At 41.4% G+C, this 15,637-nt stretch overlaps 1 protein-coding gene across 1 annotated transcript in view; it reads right to left on the bottom strand.

Annotated features, from left to right (window-relative positions):
- Positions 1-1,643: 1,643 nt before the first annotated feature.
- htt (huntingtin) overlaps positions 1,644-15,637 on the bottom strand; it is a 47,144-nt gene continuing 33,150 nt past the window's right edge. The window contains exons 22-29 of the mRNA XM_017150707.3: positions 14,326-14,574; positions 12,740-13,073; positions 12,351-12,488; positions 11,492-11,754; positions 10,154-10,328; positions 8,487-8,718; positions 3,761-4,029; positions 1,644-2,708 (exon numbers count right to left, since the gene is read on the bottom strand). Coding sequence (XP_017006196.2) covers positions 2,337-2,708; positions 3,761-4,029; positions 8,487-8,718; positions 10,154-10,328; positions 11,492-11,754; positions 12,351-12,488; positions 12,740-13,073; positions 14,326-14,574 — 2,032 coding nt within the window. The 3' untranslated portion in view covers positions 1,644-2,336. The remainder of the gene's footprint in view (positions 2,709-3,760; positions 4,030-8,486; positions 8,719-10,153; positions 10,329-11,491; positions 11,755-12,350; positions 12,489-12,739; positions 13,074-14,325; positions 14,575-15,637) is intronic.

Genomic DNA, 15,637 nt, shown 5'->3' with positions numbered 1-15,637 from the left:
GTGTGTGAGGTGGGGAACGAAATGGAATCGGGACTGTTACACTACTGACCTAGTCTTGGGGTCAAGAGAGAGAGAGAGAGCGCGAGAAAGCAGCCATTTAAGAGAGAGCTAGCTTATCCTGTCAAAGAGAAAGACTCCGAAAAGTGGTGAATTCCCAGTTAACAGCGGCAGAGAGCAAAGGAACTCATGGAATTGGCACACCACCCACGTAGACTGATTTTCACGGCATTCGAGTCGCTCGACTGCAGAGCGTAGGTCATGGCGGCCCACATGTCGGCTACGCAACGCCCACCTGCTTTCCGGTCAGTCACATGCTGCTAATCCGTGGGGTAAAAAAGGGGGAGGGACTAGGGTTCCTTGGCCAAATGAAGCGTAACCAAATGCTGATAGCCCAAATGTTGCAGTTTATGGCCAAGGCATTGGCCAAATTGCCTCTTGGCGTGCGGCATAATGGCGACAATAGCCACATTGTCTTGCTGCCAGAGCGAGATGGCACTCGTTTGGGTTGGAGGAGTGTGTGGGTGTGAGAGAAAGGCTAACACACACACATACGTACTACCTTTTGCTCGATTGCATAATGCGGTCGCGCCAAAACAGAAAAACAACTTTGAACAGCTTTGCAGTTCATTTCGTCGTATGCAGTGCAACTTCCCTTTTCTTTTTTTCTACCGGCTTTTTGTCGTTTCGCGTTGAACTGGCAAATTTCCGGCAAGCTTTGCATGCACACAAAAGCCATCTTCCTTCCCTGTCGCACGCACACCCACACCCGCACTCACACACACACACACTCGAAACGAAAGTTTATCTGTCAATTTCGGTACACAAACACACGCAGGCGGCAAAACGGTAACGCACTGAGCGGATCTCTATACCCTATTGATGGGGTACTATGCAATATATACCTAAAAATAACCTCTATTAGTATGATAAAAAAAACGTTTCAGTTCGTAAATGTAGTCTAAATAAATCATTATTAAAATCAGATTTCAGTTCCTCTTAAGTTTTACTTGAGTGTCCTTAGTCCTAATAATCACCAATTGATTTGCTTTCAAACCTGAAAACATTTTAAAAAAAATTTTTTTTTTTTTAAATGCTGCAGAAATGATAAATTGCTCTCATTTAATCAATATCTTATTTATGCTATTTAAACATTTCACCCTAAAAAGTATATTGACAAACCGTGAAATACAAAAAATTCATAAAAATCTTTTAATAAACTTTTTTAAATTTTTCTAACAAAACTACCTTTTTTTCTTAATAATACCTAATAGATAATATATAGATGAACTTATTTTCTTCAGGGCATCTCGCATTCACGTAAGCCCCCGGTTAGTTAAACTTTTTTTCAGTCCAGCACTTCGACGATAGTTTGAGGAAGAAACATTTTGTCAACTTTAATGCGCTTTGTTGTTAAGACGGCAAAAGGAAGAAAACGCTCAGGAGCCACGTTACATGCAGCCAGCCAGCAAAGCAGGTAAAAGCGCAAAAGTTCGAACCGATTTGCATATAGTTCAGTAATCCAAAAAACGAATTTTTCGGTTAGTTGGCAAAGTACTTGGCTCAGCTTTTATGCATTTCAAAAATCAAACATCCCATTTCCATTCTCTTTCCCGATGAAGCGACACTCTTTTGAACTCGTTTTAATAGGAGATTTTATTCATTAAACAATATGGTTATTATTTTGATTACAATTGGGGTACACACAGAAAGTGTTGTTTGCATAATGGAATTTTTAAGTAATTTTGATTAGGAATTAGCCAGCAATTGGTTAAGGCGCATACTAATGCCCACTAGCGTCCTTTTTTGGCCAGGTTCTAGTTTTACCAGCGTCATAATAAATAAATGATAAACTTTGCCCGAAAACTGACAAGAACATAATTTCCGTGTCCTGCGAGGGTCCTTGTCGAAAGCCGCAGGAATTAATTGCGGGTCGCTCGTTGGTCCTTGCTCTCCTCGTTAAACTTTCTACCAGATTAGGAAGTGCGGGGCGGGGGGCGAACCTTCGTTTGCAATAATTTAAATATTAGTTACACATAATGTAAAGCATAAATTAATTTTGTATTCGCCAACTATTAAAAAACTTTTCATTCGCTGGGCTCCAAGGCAAGTTGAAGATGAAGACGAAGTACAAACGCATAGAAGAGGGACATCCGTTTAAACTTTCTCCGCAGCTCGGGGCAATTAGTTATTCACGCTTGCGCTTGTCTTTTGCCGCAAGTTTAGCCGCTGCCAAATTTTCCTTATTTTTTCTTAGCTGCAATTGGGATTAAACGCAAGATAAATAGTTTGGAGAGTTATAGTATCGTATCCATATCCATATCGTATCGTTTCACATCTCACAGGCGCTGCAACATCCGGCCGTAGACTTGATTCCGCTCGTAGCTGCTGAAGGCCTCGCGGAAACGCTGCCGCTGCTCGCCACTCAATTTCGCATGGAAATCTTGTGCAGCTGTCACGAACAATGCAATTTCGTGTTGACCCAATTTTCGGGCCATCGCCGGTGCCGCTGCCACCGAGTTCCCAGCTCCGATGCCGAGCACCAGCGGAAATAGTTTAATCAAATGCAGATTTATGGAGGCGGATAAAAAGATGACGCTGAGACCCCAGACGCCCTGCTGCTCCGGCTGGGCCAAGAACGTTGGCAGGGTGCAGATCAGCCAGTCCTGCAGCATCTGCAGGTACGACGAGTCGATGGCGGACCGAAAGACCTGCGGGGGAAAAAAGAGAGGAGGAGGCAGGTTATAGAGCGGGTTAAGAGCTGAACAACGAAATGGTTAAATAAAAGCCAAGCCGACAATACGGAAATTAAATTTTATTGTGCTGCTCGAAAGCTGCCTGCACAGAAAAATAAATTGACAAAGGTCAAATTGATATGTGCAGGTTAATTTAATATTTTGTAATATTAAAGTGATATGAATAAATATTACGTTTATTTTATTTTACAATATATGTTCATATTTGTTATGTGCAGGTTAATTTAATATTTTTTAATATCCAAATGATATGATATTGATCTTATTTTACAAGATTTTTTAAAAAAATACTACATGACAAAATATCAAGTTGATATGTACGAATCATAAATTTGACATTAATCATATCGGTTTTTCATTGATATTAAATAAATTTTAAAATATTTTTCTGTGTGCCCTTCCCGGGGACCACGAAGGTCTGAATACTTTGTGGCAGAAAGTTGGCTAATGAAATTCCACAGCCTGGGAATCCGGCCCTGCAAATGACAGTGCAAATTGTGACGCTACGGGATCTCAGGATTCCCTTGGCGAGAGCCGAGTACCCAACTTGTTTTTATTAATTTCCATGCACACGCACCCACCAACCGACTGGCTAACCTTGAACCTAATGAAAACATTTTATGGCCGCACAGTGGTCCTCGCAGTCTCCTCGCATTGACCCACATACACATGCTCCATACTCGCACCTGGACAGGGGCCAAGCTGTAGCCATGAATTCCATTAATTTTCAAGCTGCCAAAAATTCCACAGACGCACACGCACATGTGGTCAACGAAATGGGCAGTCGGCAGATGGCGGCGAGTGCTTTACCCTTTCGACTTGTGGCCAGGGCAAACATTAGCGCTGCATTGGCCCCATTCCGTTCCGGTCTCCAGGCACAGACATGGGACAAGGACGAGGAGGTCCTGCTTCTGGACTCGTAAAATTAACCCCACGACGGAAAGCAGGCACGCACGAACGGCCAACGTCTTTGCCTTTTACCTTTGCTAGATCTTTGGCCAACTCACCTGATACACAATCATGGCAATAACATCGCCGTGCGGTTGATTTATGGCCAGAAACTCCTTTATGACCTTCGTCAATATTTCATTCGGTGGCACTAAATCACGAATAATTTGGCACAGCACTTGTCCATAAATCCAGGCGGCATCTCGAGTCGATGATTTAATACAATGCAAAAGTATATCGACTTTATCGTTTTGCTGGGCGATTATCTCCGGGTCATCCTGGACAATTCCATTCGACAGCTCCGTATTCTCCAGCTGGGCAGCCGAACCTGAAAAGGCAAAACGGGAAAAATATGTGTAAGTCATCTATACACAGAAAAAATAATTCGATATGCAATTGGGTCAATTCTACCTTATTTCATATCAATAAAAATCTGAACATATCAGTTTTATATGTTAGCATTTCATAAAAGTTATAAAAATACTGTTTTAAAATATTTTTTTTTAAATCATCTCAAAATTATATGAATTACATGATCTTTAATATCAATTTGATCTTTTGTAATTTTTTGTCTGTGTCGAAAAGCAGAGAAAAGGGAAAGAAAGTGAAACTTTCTAATTAACAGAGCAGCCAGCCTTCAAGGCAAATGCCGATGGCCATTATTCACATGCTTGGGGTGCTTCACACGACAGTCCTTTCCTTCCCTTCCCATCCGGAACACACACGTACATAAATTTGCATTTAAATTTTATGGATTTTTTGAGGTCTGACGCTTTTTTGGCCAACTTTCTCCCATGACCAAGGCATCAAATTGAAAACTAAACAAAAAAAAAAGAGAAGCTCGCATAGATTAGAGTTGTTCGATTAAGCCCGCAGGAGGAAGAAAGAGGATTAGGAGGCGGGGGAAGGTCACCAGAAATAAATGTGCGTTCCCTTTGGCCAGGTGAAAAATGATGGTGGCCAGAAACAGAGAGACCAGAGACCGCTGAAAGCCACAGCTTGTGTGTGCTGCTTAGTGCGGTTTAGCGGCATCGAATTATTTACAATGCGAGTGGATCCACCTTAGCCACCTTGTAACCACCCCATAACCACCACCCACTATAACCCACCAATAACCCAACTCAGCCGCCTTCTGGCCGCGCCAACTTTGGCTTTGGCCTTTGTTTTGCAGCTTAACATTGTTGGTCGTGGCTGTTGGCCTGCGGGCAGCTTGTTTGGCTGGCTGTTGCCAATTTTGGCATTGTTGTTGCCGGCTTTGAGCGGGGAGGATGAAGTATGGCCAAGTGACCAAGTGGAGGCGGCACGGAGCGGCAGGGGGCGTGGCCCGGCGCCTGGCCACAATTATGCGCGCCACGAATGCCGCAGGCAATGCACGAAAAAAATATAAGAAAAAACCTAACAAACTCTAAAATTCGTTTAAGCAAGACCAAGCTGCGGAAAAAAAATGTATTTACTAACAAAAAAAATGCAAACATAGGCTATTCCATAATAAAAAAGGGCAATAGCACGAATAATTTATACCTCATCTCATATTTTACTTTTTATTATATTTGAATTATGAAATTTTTAAATGATTTTTAACCAATTTTTCACAAAAAAATTCCTAATTCTATTTTAATAGGGTGTCCTCTGTTCATAAAATTTTTACCCAATCAAATATTTTATATATATAGTATAGTAGTAGTAATACTTTATTTATATTTTACTACACATTTTATTGATTAATTTTGTTTATGATTTAAGTTCCAATTTTTCACCGAACAATTCCTAATTCTATATTTTATGCCCAATGAAATTATATCACAATAGATGTATTATATTTATTTTTAAATTATACCTCAATATTTTAGTTCTGAATTTAATTTTTAATTAAACCATTACAATTTCTATTTATTATAGGGTATCCTCTACTCAAGGGATCCGCTGTCTTTTTCCCCACGAGCATTTTCCAGCAACTGGGTGACCAATATGGCCGCAAATATTTATTATTGCGTTTTGCAACTTTGAGGGCAAATGTATATTCCCTTCTTTTTTCTACCGACTTTCCCTATTTTGCTGTTTCGCTCCTTTTCTTTTTTTCCCTAAGCCTTCACTCTCCACTTTTTATTCGAGGCAAGGGCAAACCTGCATTGTCTTTGGCGACGCGGTCTTTTGTTTATTTTCGCGTGGAGCCACAACGCTTTAAAAAAGCAAGCAGGCGGAAAAAGAGCAAAAAAACGCTGCCCGGCAATGGCCAACTTCCGCTGGGATGCGTTTTCCAAGCGAGGATTTGTGTGTGTGTTTTCCAGAAGGGCCCGAAAATCGAGGCAGTCGCCGCCATTTAGTGGCAGAAGTAAGCATCGCGAATGGGCTGCTACACAAACATTGACGTTTCTCAAAGGATTTGCGTGCCGTGGCCATGGCAAAAGGGACTCAGCAGTCGGCAGTCGGCAATCCTGCGCACTGACAAAGTGCAAGGCAAATACGCAACGCTCCACTTCCAATTTCAACCAACATACAGCCGCGGGCATTCTTCGACATATTTGTGGACCGACTTGCATAATTTCTGGCCCAGTGGAGTGGCCCAGTCGAAAGCTGTGCTAAGTTTCCACGCAGCTCCCCAGGTTGAATGGGTTGAATCGGTTAGGAAACAGAGATCCCAAAGTCAGGATTGAAAAAAACCAAACTTTTTGTATTTGCCAGCCTTAAAAATGGTTGACGACTGTTGTTTTTTCTGGTTAGAGAACGAGAACGGGCAAAGAAAACATGTTGGGGTAAAGGAATCGATTGGCTTGGGTTGTTAAATGAAACGAGACTGAGCGGATTACGAGTGACCCGCATCTAGGCGATTTCCATAGGCACTTATGTACCTTCAGTGCCAGCTAATGAACTAAACAAGAATAAAAACCCTTGAGGAATAAGCTGCATTCTAATCTAGTGTTTTTCAAGACAATTATGGTTAAAGGGGTAAAAAAATAAATTAAGTTAATAGATGTTTTGGGAATAAAGTTATCGATATTTTCGATATTTTCACACTATATATTCGATAATATCGATGGTTTGAAGGGAAAAACACATATTAAGTATCGAGAAAAAGCTAACTGTCGATATTTTTTTAATGTTATATTTGGAAAGTATAATATCATCATGATCTAAGAGGAACAAGTTCTTAAAAATATAGTTTCGTTTTGCGGATCTTTATAAAGTTTATCTCAACAAATAATCCCCTAGTCTTATACAAAAGTTGTTTAACAAATACCATTTAGTTGTCTCTTTTACCATTTTGTTTTGATACATAACAACATTTGTGCTTTCTCGATTTTCAAGAACAAATGCTCTCAATTCAAGAACAACTAAACAGAATCTGCTTGAATGTTTATCTCCGTGCAAAAGTGACTTGTGGATAAATATTATGCAAATGCCCGCTACATTTTGGGCTTATACATAAACCCATTTACGCTCATTGGAATCCAAAAACTGAACTTGTGCCCCCGAAAACCACCGAACAAACATTTTGGCACAGGCGAAATGAGCGCCTGACAGGAGCGAGTGTGTGTGTTGTGCGTGTGTGTGCGACAGTTGAAACGATAATAATTGTCCTGGAATTGCGCTAATAACAGCAACAGGGATAATTGTTGGCCAGCAGAGACAGCAGAGATACGCAGCAACAGTCGGTGGAGTGTGGAGTAAAGTGGAGAGTGTCCTGTTGGCCGGCGACAGCAATTAGCCTTTCTCTGGCAGGGGCACACACTCACACTCGCATTCACATTCGCACGCCCAATGCATTCATGGTCATAATGATCAGCGCCAAACTGTTGACCCGCAAACACACAAAGAGCGCCATGGCCATCTCATCTCATCCTGGGGAGAGAGCATTTAAAATGGGACAGTGAACGCAGGACGCAGGACAGCAGGCAAATAAAGGATATTGGGCGCGTAAAGAGAATAAAGTTCACTTGGCCAGCGAGTGTGTCCTTTGCACTAATGCCGCCCTCTGTCAGGATGTTTGCCTTTAAATTGGCGAGCTTCCTTCCGCCCTTCTTCTGCTGCCATTTGAAATTGGGAATTTCGGCTTGCCATTTCCATCCCCTTTGTTCAATTTTCTTATAACAACAGAAGCAGCAACAGAAAACCCGTTCGCGGCCCATGCGGCATTAAATGAAATTACAAAATATTTCGGAACCACCCAATGTTCTCCTTCTCATGCGTTTGCCCCTCCATTTATTGCTCCCCTACTTTTTGATCTTGGTATTATTTGTATACCCTTTACGCGTAGATCCAAAGGGTATATTGTATTTGTCGGAATGTATGTAACTGGTAGAAGAAATTGATCAGAATCACTAGCCGAGTAGATATGGCCATGTCCTTTTGTCCGTTTGTGTGTCCGTATGAACGTTGAGATCTCGGAAACTATAAAAGCTAGAAGGTTGCAATTAACTATGCAGACTTTGGGTTTCCTGCGCATCGCAAGTTTGTTTCTTCAAAGTGACACGTCTACAATCGCCTTGAACAACTTTAAATATGTCTGGCGCCCACATCTTTTAAGATTTTGGAAAAGTATAAATGCAATTTTTTTTCTGCTTATAAATACCAATCGAAATGTAGAAGAAATTTTTCAAATCGGTCCGTTCATTAAAAAGTTATGAGCAAATATTGGAATGCAAGCAGTGCAAGCAGTCTCTATCCCCCTTGCACTGCCTTAAGCTGAGTGAGGGTTATCTGATAGTCGAGTTACTCGACCATAGCCTTCTCCCTTGTTGTTATTTGCTTTGGAGCACAACCACCAATACCCTCTTGAATACTCACCCACATACATGCAGGACAAAAGCAATTTCAATGCCGGAATCGAAAATTTCTCATTCTCCATTTTAAGCAATTCGAGTGCAAGTTTTTCAATTTTATGTCGCATCTGCGGTGTGACCACGACTCCGGCAGCTCCAACTACCGCCTCGGATGCCGATGCCGATGGTTCCTCCTTTCCAGTAGGCTGACTACCAGGAGACAGCACTCCGCTATTGACCACCATGCGCTCGAGGCCCTGGGAAACGACAAAAATAAGGCAAAAAAGAGATAAATAAATACAATAAGCAATATACATAGGCGGTGGGAGTATAAAGGGAGAAACATCTCATAGAAATAGCAATGCGGCGGCTCTCTCTCGATTCGCTTTTGAATTTTTATCATTGCATACTTAAGTGGGTTTTTCAGTAATGGCCACGCTAATTGAGTGGCAAATTGTTATTGTTATGGCCGCTGTTGTCGCTGCGCGCCATTGCGCTTTCTCCCGCTTTCTCCTCATGATGATGATGATGATGCTGATTCGGATCCCGAGTGCGGCCATCAAAGCAAAAGGCAGCCACAGCGGCAGCGGCAACAACAAGGACATCAACAGGACAATTGAATTGCGTGCAAATTTCATAAATTGCTTAAAAAGTCGAATTTAATTTTCGTCCACCGGAAGTATGCAGTGCAAAAACAGTTTTTAATTACTTGCTGCTCTCGCTCTACTCGTAAACTGCAATTAAAATCTCAACTCTGTATTAAATGGCGGCAACTGAGGAATTTCTTTATACAGCAGACTGCATCGTTTAAAACCGAATGCTCTACACTTTTTCATTACGCTCAATTTGGAAACGGTCATCAAACGTTGGCCATGTGTGCGGAGGAGGATGAGGAATTCCTCCTGCCAATCGCTGCTCCTCCTCCGTCAGTTATGACAGCACTGGTTGCTTTTCGCTGTTCGAGGTTCGCCAACCGGCCGTCTGACAGTCCCGTTGCCGTTTGAAAATTGTCAATCAAAAAACCAATTAAGCGCAACGTGGACTGCCCCGTGGACTAAGCCACACCACAGCAGTCAAGGGATGGCGTTTGCCCCTTTATTCGATGGCAGTCAGATTTGTTGCCTTCAGCCCACCAGTCGGCTGTCGGCTGACAGTTAGTAAGTGGCCTGATGGCGGCTAGACAAGGCTGACAACCATTTAAGTGGCATGCTAAGTCCCTCTGCGTTCCCCTTCTTTCGGTTCTCTTCTCCAGTTCTCCAGTACACCCAAAAAAAATCTTGATAAGAAACAAGATCGATTTTACATTATTTGGTATCAATTTTGACTTGATATGCTCGAAATGTAAGCAACAGGCCAGTTCGAATTTCGAAAATGTCTTTCTCCCTTCCACTCATGTAACTTTTAGCGATATCACGCTCTATTTCGAATCTCCGTGAGAGAGAAATCCGCATTGCATGCACCCAAAAAAATTGATACGAAAAGTAGATATATTTTACATTATATAATATCAATTTTAACTTGATATGGGGCCAGGTAAATTTAATATGTTCGAAATGAGTATTTCATTAAAAGCGATATGGGTTTTGCATAACCAGAAATTTACATGCACTTATCGATTTTACGGGAATATGCCAGAAATTTACCATGTGCATATCGATTTAACCAGGCGTGTTTTTTTTTGAGTGTACTCACATGCAAAACGCACAGATACAGCTCCTCGTTGGCGGTCGTCTTCAGGAAATTGTTGGCCGCTATGATTGTATTTGACAAGAGATGACATTGCGGCACAAATTTCGATGTCCACTCGATCAGGCTGTAATTGAGCGTCCAGACCAGCTTCGTGTGCTCCACGCTGAACGGCAGCGCGCTGTAAAGATATGTATAACCCAGCGAAATATGTAGTCCAGTTTAGTAGAAAGCGATTCTGCGTCCGGCATGTTTCCATCTAAATTAATTAGAAGTCTGACGACCGCAGAATTGCATCCGCCGATGGCCAAATGCAGCACCCCACTCCCTTATTGCTTTTCGCGCTTAAAATTACAAAATAATTAGTTCGGCAGCTCCGCCAGCTCGCTGATTAGTTGCCGTGGTCGTCGTGCCTCCCCGAAAGGCAGGGCCATCCATTGATTTTATGACCAGTGCGTTGCCGCCGCTGCTGGAGCTGCAATTTTGCACTGAGGTTTTGGCATATTGGTTTGGAATACGCTGCGTATGCGCAATAAAATTTGTTTGCACTCCAAAAGCCAAGCGGGGAATTCAAGGTTAAAGCCTAAGTTTTGGCGCATTTCTCCTTAAAACTTGTCGAAAGACAGTATATGAAATTCCATCAAAAGCCGCAGCTGCTCAGCCAATAATTAGAATTTACTGGCGAGCATAAACAAGCAAATGCAAGGCAACACCAGAGGCCGGGGGTTTGACTTTGGAAAATCTATCGAGAGCAGCGGCAAAGTTTCAATGGCCATGGTTCATCGATGTTCTGCACGTTGTCGAGTTATGGCAACTTCCTCTGCCGGTAAAGGATAACAGGGATGAGGGGAGAGTGGAGAGGGGTATCTGCTTCCGGCGCAGTCCTTGAAAAGTTTTTGATAACACCCTAAACAGAAAGGGGTGGCGGCCAGGTGGATTCACCACCGGCAGAAGCAGAACATCAGACCACAGAGCCCAGATGCCGATGAGCCGAGGTAACTAATGCGAAATGAGAACTTTTGCCATTAGTGAGTGGATCTGTGGAACAGATATAGAGATGCCAGGAGAAGGAGTCTGGAGTCTGGGTTGATGAGTTTCAATTCAAGATGCTACCAGAAATACATAGGTATAGGTATGGCTTTCAGCTTTCCGCTTTTGGCTTTCGAGCAGGTTCCACTTTCAATTCAATCCGAGGGTACTGCAAACAGGCTGATAATTCCGATGGACCCGCTGGATGAGGGGTTGTTAATTGCGCAGAGAGGCAAATTATGGACAGCAGAATCCGGAATCCGGAATCCGTATTCCGGCTTCCCGTATATCTCCACCTTCAATCCCTGAACCCACCTCTCATCAATGATGCCATGACGATTGATGTAGCCCACAATTAGGGCTCGCAACAATGCCAGCTCCTCGCTGAGCCGCCCCATTGTCGTGTTGGTCTTGCTGCAGCACTCCAGCAGGCAGAGCAGCCCCTGCAGCGTGGCGATGCGTATGAAGCTGTGCGTGCTCTTCAAGTAGACGTTGCCAATCAAGGAGCACAGGACCTGCAGCTCGCCCAGGCTGGGGATCAGGAGGGCTTGGCTGCGGCACAGTAAGTAGATTATATGCTGCAAAGTACAGAGAGAGAGCATTAGCATCGAAAACAATAGAATGGCAGAGTGCTGCAGAGGAAAAGAAGCAAGAAAGTTGAAAAAAAGGGAGGGGAAGAATAGTTAACATTTTCAATAGGTATCTACTAATTAAAAAAAATATATATATATGCTTAACAATTTAAGAGTCAAGTAGGGTAATTACTAGAAATTATATATATTGGATTTTTTTAAACTATTAACAAAGAAATAAATAGTAAGTAACAATAATATGGTAATAATTAAATTAAATTAAATTAAATTAAAGAGTTAAATAAGGTAATTATTTAAAAATTAAATATATGAGAATATTTAAAAATAATAAAAAATAGAAGAAATAAAAAATAACAAAAGTATGGTAATATTAAGTGTTAAATACTATTTGATTCTTTAGAAAAAATTAAACTATTTTAAAGGAAAAGTTCCCTAAACTTAATTATAACTTTAAAACCATAAATGTTAGGTCTTTCACATAGTGATTTTCAAGGTAATTTAATAGATTTGATATTTTTAATAAGTAAGACAACATTCTAAATGCTTTTTATAAACTTCTTACAATGCACAGCTGCACTTACTTGATGCGAAATAGTGTCGTCCATGGGCACTTGCTCCTGCAGTTTGAGGCAGCGCTCCTTAATCCATTTGATGTGGTCGCGGCTCTCGCAGATCTCGCAAAACTTTACCAAATTGGGGAGCACCAGGATGTGATTCAGCTGTCAGGCGATGGAATGAAATTTTGGGAAAGAGTTATGGCAAGTTGCAGCTGCAAATTAAATCACTGCCAGCTGAGGGAACCCCAGGGATCGCCAGCTGCAGCTGCACTGTAATGTTCGCGAAGCGGCTTGCATAATCAAATTAAAAGCCATCGAATGGGCGATGGGCATGTGCAATGTGCGATGTGCGAATGCTGGCAATGCACAGGACGTGACTGCCGCTTTTTGTTTGACAGGACTGGACGACTTACCTCGATCATCTGCTGCAGTACGTCAAAGACCAGCTGCGTGCTGCTGCGAAAGTCAATTCCCGACAGCTGCGTAAAATGGCGATAGTTGCGCATTGCCATGTCGGGCACATCCGCATCCCCCGACTGCTTAATGTCCGCCGTGTTTTGTGGGTCGACACCCCCTGATGCCTGGGCCTCCATTTGCGCCCAACTGAAATTGAGATCGTACTGATTGGCCGCAAAGGTGCGTGTGCCAATCACATTGTCCTGGGCCGCCAGCTGCCGCTCCAGATTGGGCTGATAGAAGACATTGCACGCATCCACCAGCAGTTGCACCTTGTGCAGTTTCTTTAGGCTGCGAAAAAAATAAATTCAAAAATATGAAGGAAACAGTTCGGTTTGTTATTGGCGATAAGAAAAGCCTCCCTACACAGAACAAAATTGAAAAAAGCTCAGATTGATATTTTTTCATATCATTTTGATATTAATAAAGATTATCTATTCATCTAATTTTACAATATTTCTCCATTAAATAAAAATTTCATATTTTAAAAATGAAAAAAATCGACAAAAGATTATTGATATTTTTCATATCATATTGATATTAATAATAATTATCAATTCATCTAATTGTACAATATTTCTCCAATAAATTCTAAATTTGGTATTTTAAAACAGTGTTTGAATCATAAAATTTAAATTAATCATATCGGCTTTTTATGGAAATGAAATAAGCTAGAAATTTCCGTATTTTATATCGAATTTCTATGCAGTGAACCCTCCCATCGATTAAATAGCGCATACGCACTGTTGACAGAGCAGCAGGAATGGCAAGTAAAAACTATTTGCTTGTAATTAAAAACTAATTTATAAAGTCAACATCGGGCGACAGGGATTTGTCAGAGAGTTTCGTGTTACCCAGAGAGAAAAGCCAACGGCACACACACATATTTTAAAAGCCATTTCTGGCCAGCTAATACGGAAAATATGTATTTCGCACAAATTTCCTAGGGGTTGTCAACAGAGAGTTTGCTGATATTTCAGCTTCAGCTCCTTTTTCGTTACACATTTTTGCCGTTCCAGGCAATTGAATCGCGTCGACTAGCAGGAGACATGAAAAAAGAGTTTGGCACTCGTTAACTTTTAAAATTATTTTCATAATTCATGTGCTCACGTCACGCCATCATACCAAACCGTATACCATATACCAAATATGATGCAATATTCGTGGTCCCACCGACAAAGACTTTTTGTCGCTTTTAATTAAAAACGCAGACATTGTAAAAGCATCCGAAAACTTGTTTACCAAATTGTTTTTGCCCGCTCCCCATGTTAACAAATTAGTTGTGCATTTAAAGTTGAAGGATTTTTTCGTAATGGGTAGCGATATAATATGTGTGTGCCATACAGCACACAAACTACAGCATAAAATCAGGATATACACGCTCATTCACAGACTCAACTTTCGGTCCGTTCGCATTTAATTTGTACTTTTTGCCATTTACACATTAAAAACTTTACCCACTGCTGCTCTGTGAATTTTAATTTTCATAAATTTCCACCCTGAATCCTGAATCGTGTATCCCATTCCCGAACCCGAAACTCACCTAATGCTGTCACAAGTGATGCGCTGCCAGCGTGTCGTGTGATGGAACTGGCCGTCGGTTTGGCCCACAATGGGGAAAGTTTTGTACGTCATTAAAAGTTCGAGGATGGCCTGCAGGCAGACCTGCTTGATCTGGAACTGCTCCTGCTGATCGACCATGTGCTCGTCGTACAGCTTATTGATCAGCAGCAGGCAGGTCATGAAGTACTCCTCGAACTGCTGCCGGGTGGTGAATCCGAAGATGGATAGTCTGGAATGTGGAAGAGTGCAAGTGGCTATAAGTGTCAATTTAATTACCAAGAGCCGACACAGCCGGCTGGTTTGCTGAATTGCTGCTGCATGCTATGCATATGTGTAAGTAATTAATTGAAAATTGGAAATTTCTGCATAAAATGTTTTCAGCCAATGCTTGAAATTTTAATTCAATTAGTCCTGGCCTCTTGAAATATTTAAAATATGCAATGCACAGAAAAAAATTGGCTAAAGATCAGATTGATATGTGCTGGTGAATTTAATATTTTTTTACATTATTTGTTCAAAAATTAATACATTTGGTATTTTAATGATATGATAAAATATCAAGATGATATGTTTGACTTTTATTGATATGAAATAATGTAGAATTGACCCTATTTCATATATGACAAAATATCACATGGATATGTGCTGGTTAATTTTCTATTTTTTAAGGATCAATATGATATGAATAAAGATTATAAACATAATATTTTAAATTATTGGTTCAAAAGAACTACATTTAATATTTTAATGATATGATAAAATACCAAGTTGATATGTTTGACTTTTATTGATATGAAATAAGGTAGAATTGATCCTATGGTATGAAACAACGTAGAATTGACCCTATTTCATATCTAATTTGTTTTTCTGTGCATACATGTTGGTAAATATAGTAGTAAAATGTGAGCAGGCCTAAAATGTCAATTAGTCTTCGATTACTTTAGGCTGTCGGTGAAGCAGTAGCTCCAATTCCCCCTTCGAATGGAGCCCCGGGGTGACGATGGTGGTGGTTTCTGTGCAATTAGCAACAATGCTTCTGGGGCAAAGGCAGCCGTCCGCATCCGCATCCCCATCCGCATCCACATCCGCATCCATATCCGCATCCTGGCATGACGTGCCTTTTGTTGTCAGCCATCTGCAACACGCACACATGCATTTATCTCACTTTGCTGCTCATAATTTGTTTATATCGCTCGCTGCCTCGACGGCGGGCTCTTCCTGCTGTTATGCTGTGTCTTTTAGCCCCGGCTTTTATCCCTGCTCGTATCCTAGTATCCTCGTATCCCCACATC

Source organism: Drosophila takahashii, chromosome 3R (genome assembly GCF_030179915.1).
Source record: "Drosophila takahashii strain IR98-3 E-12201 chromosome 3R, DtakHiC1v2, whole genome shotgun sequence".
NCBI classification, from domain to species: Eukaryota; Metazoa; Arthropoda; class Insecta; order Diptera; family Drosophilidae; genus Drosophila; species Drosophila takahashii.
This window is presented reverse-complemented; position numbering and strand designations above follow the sequence as displayed.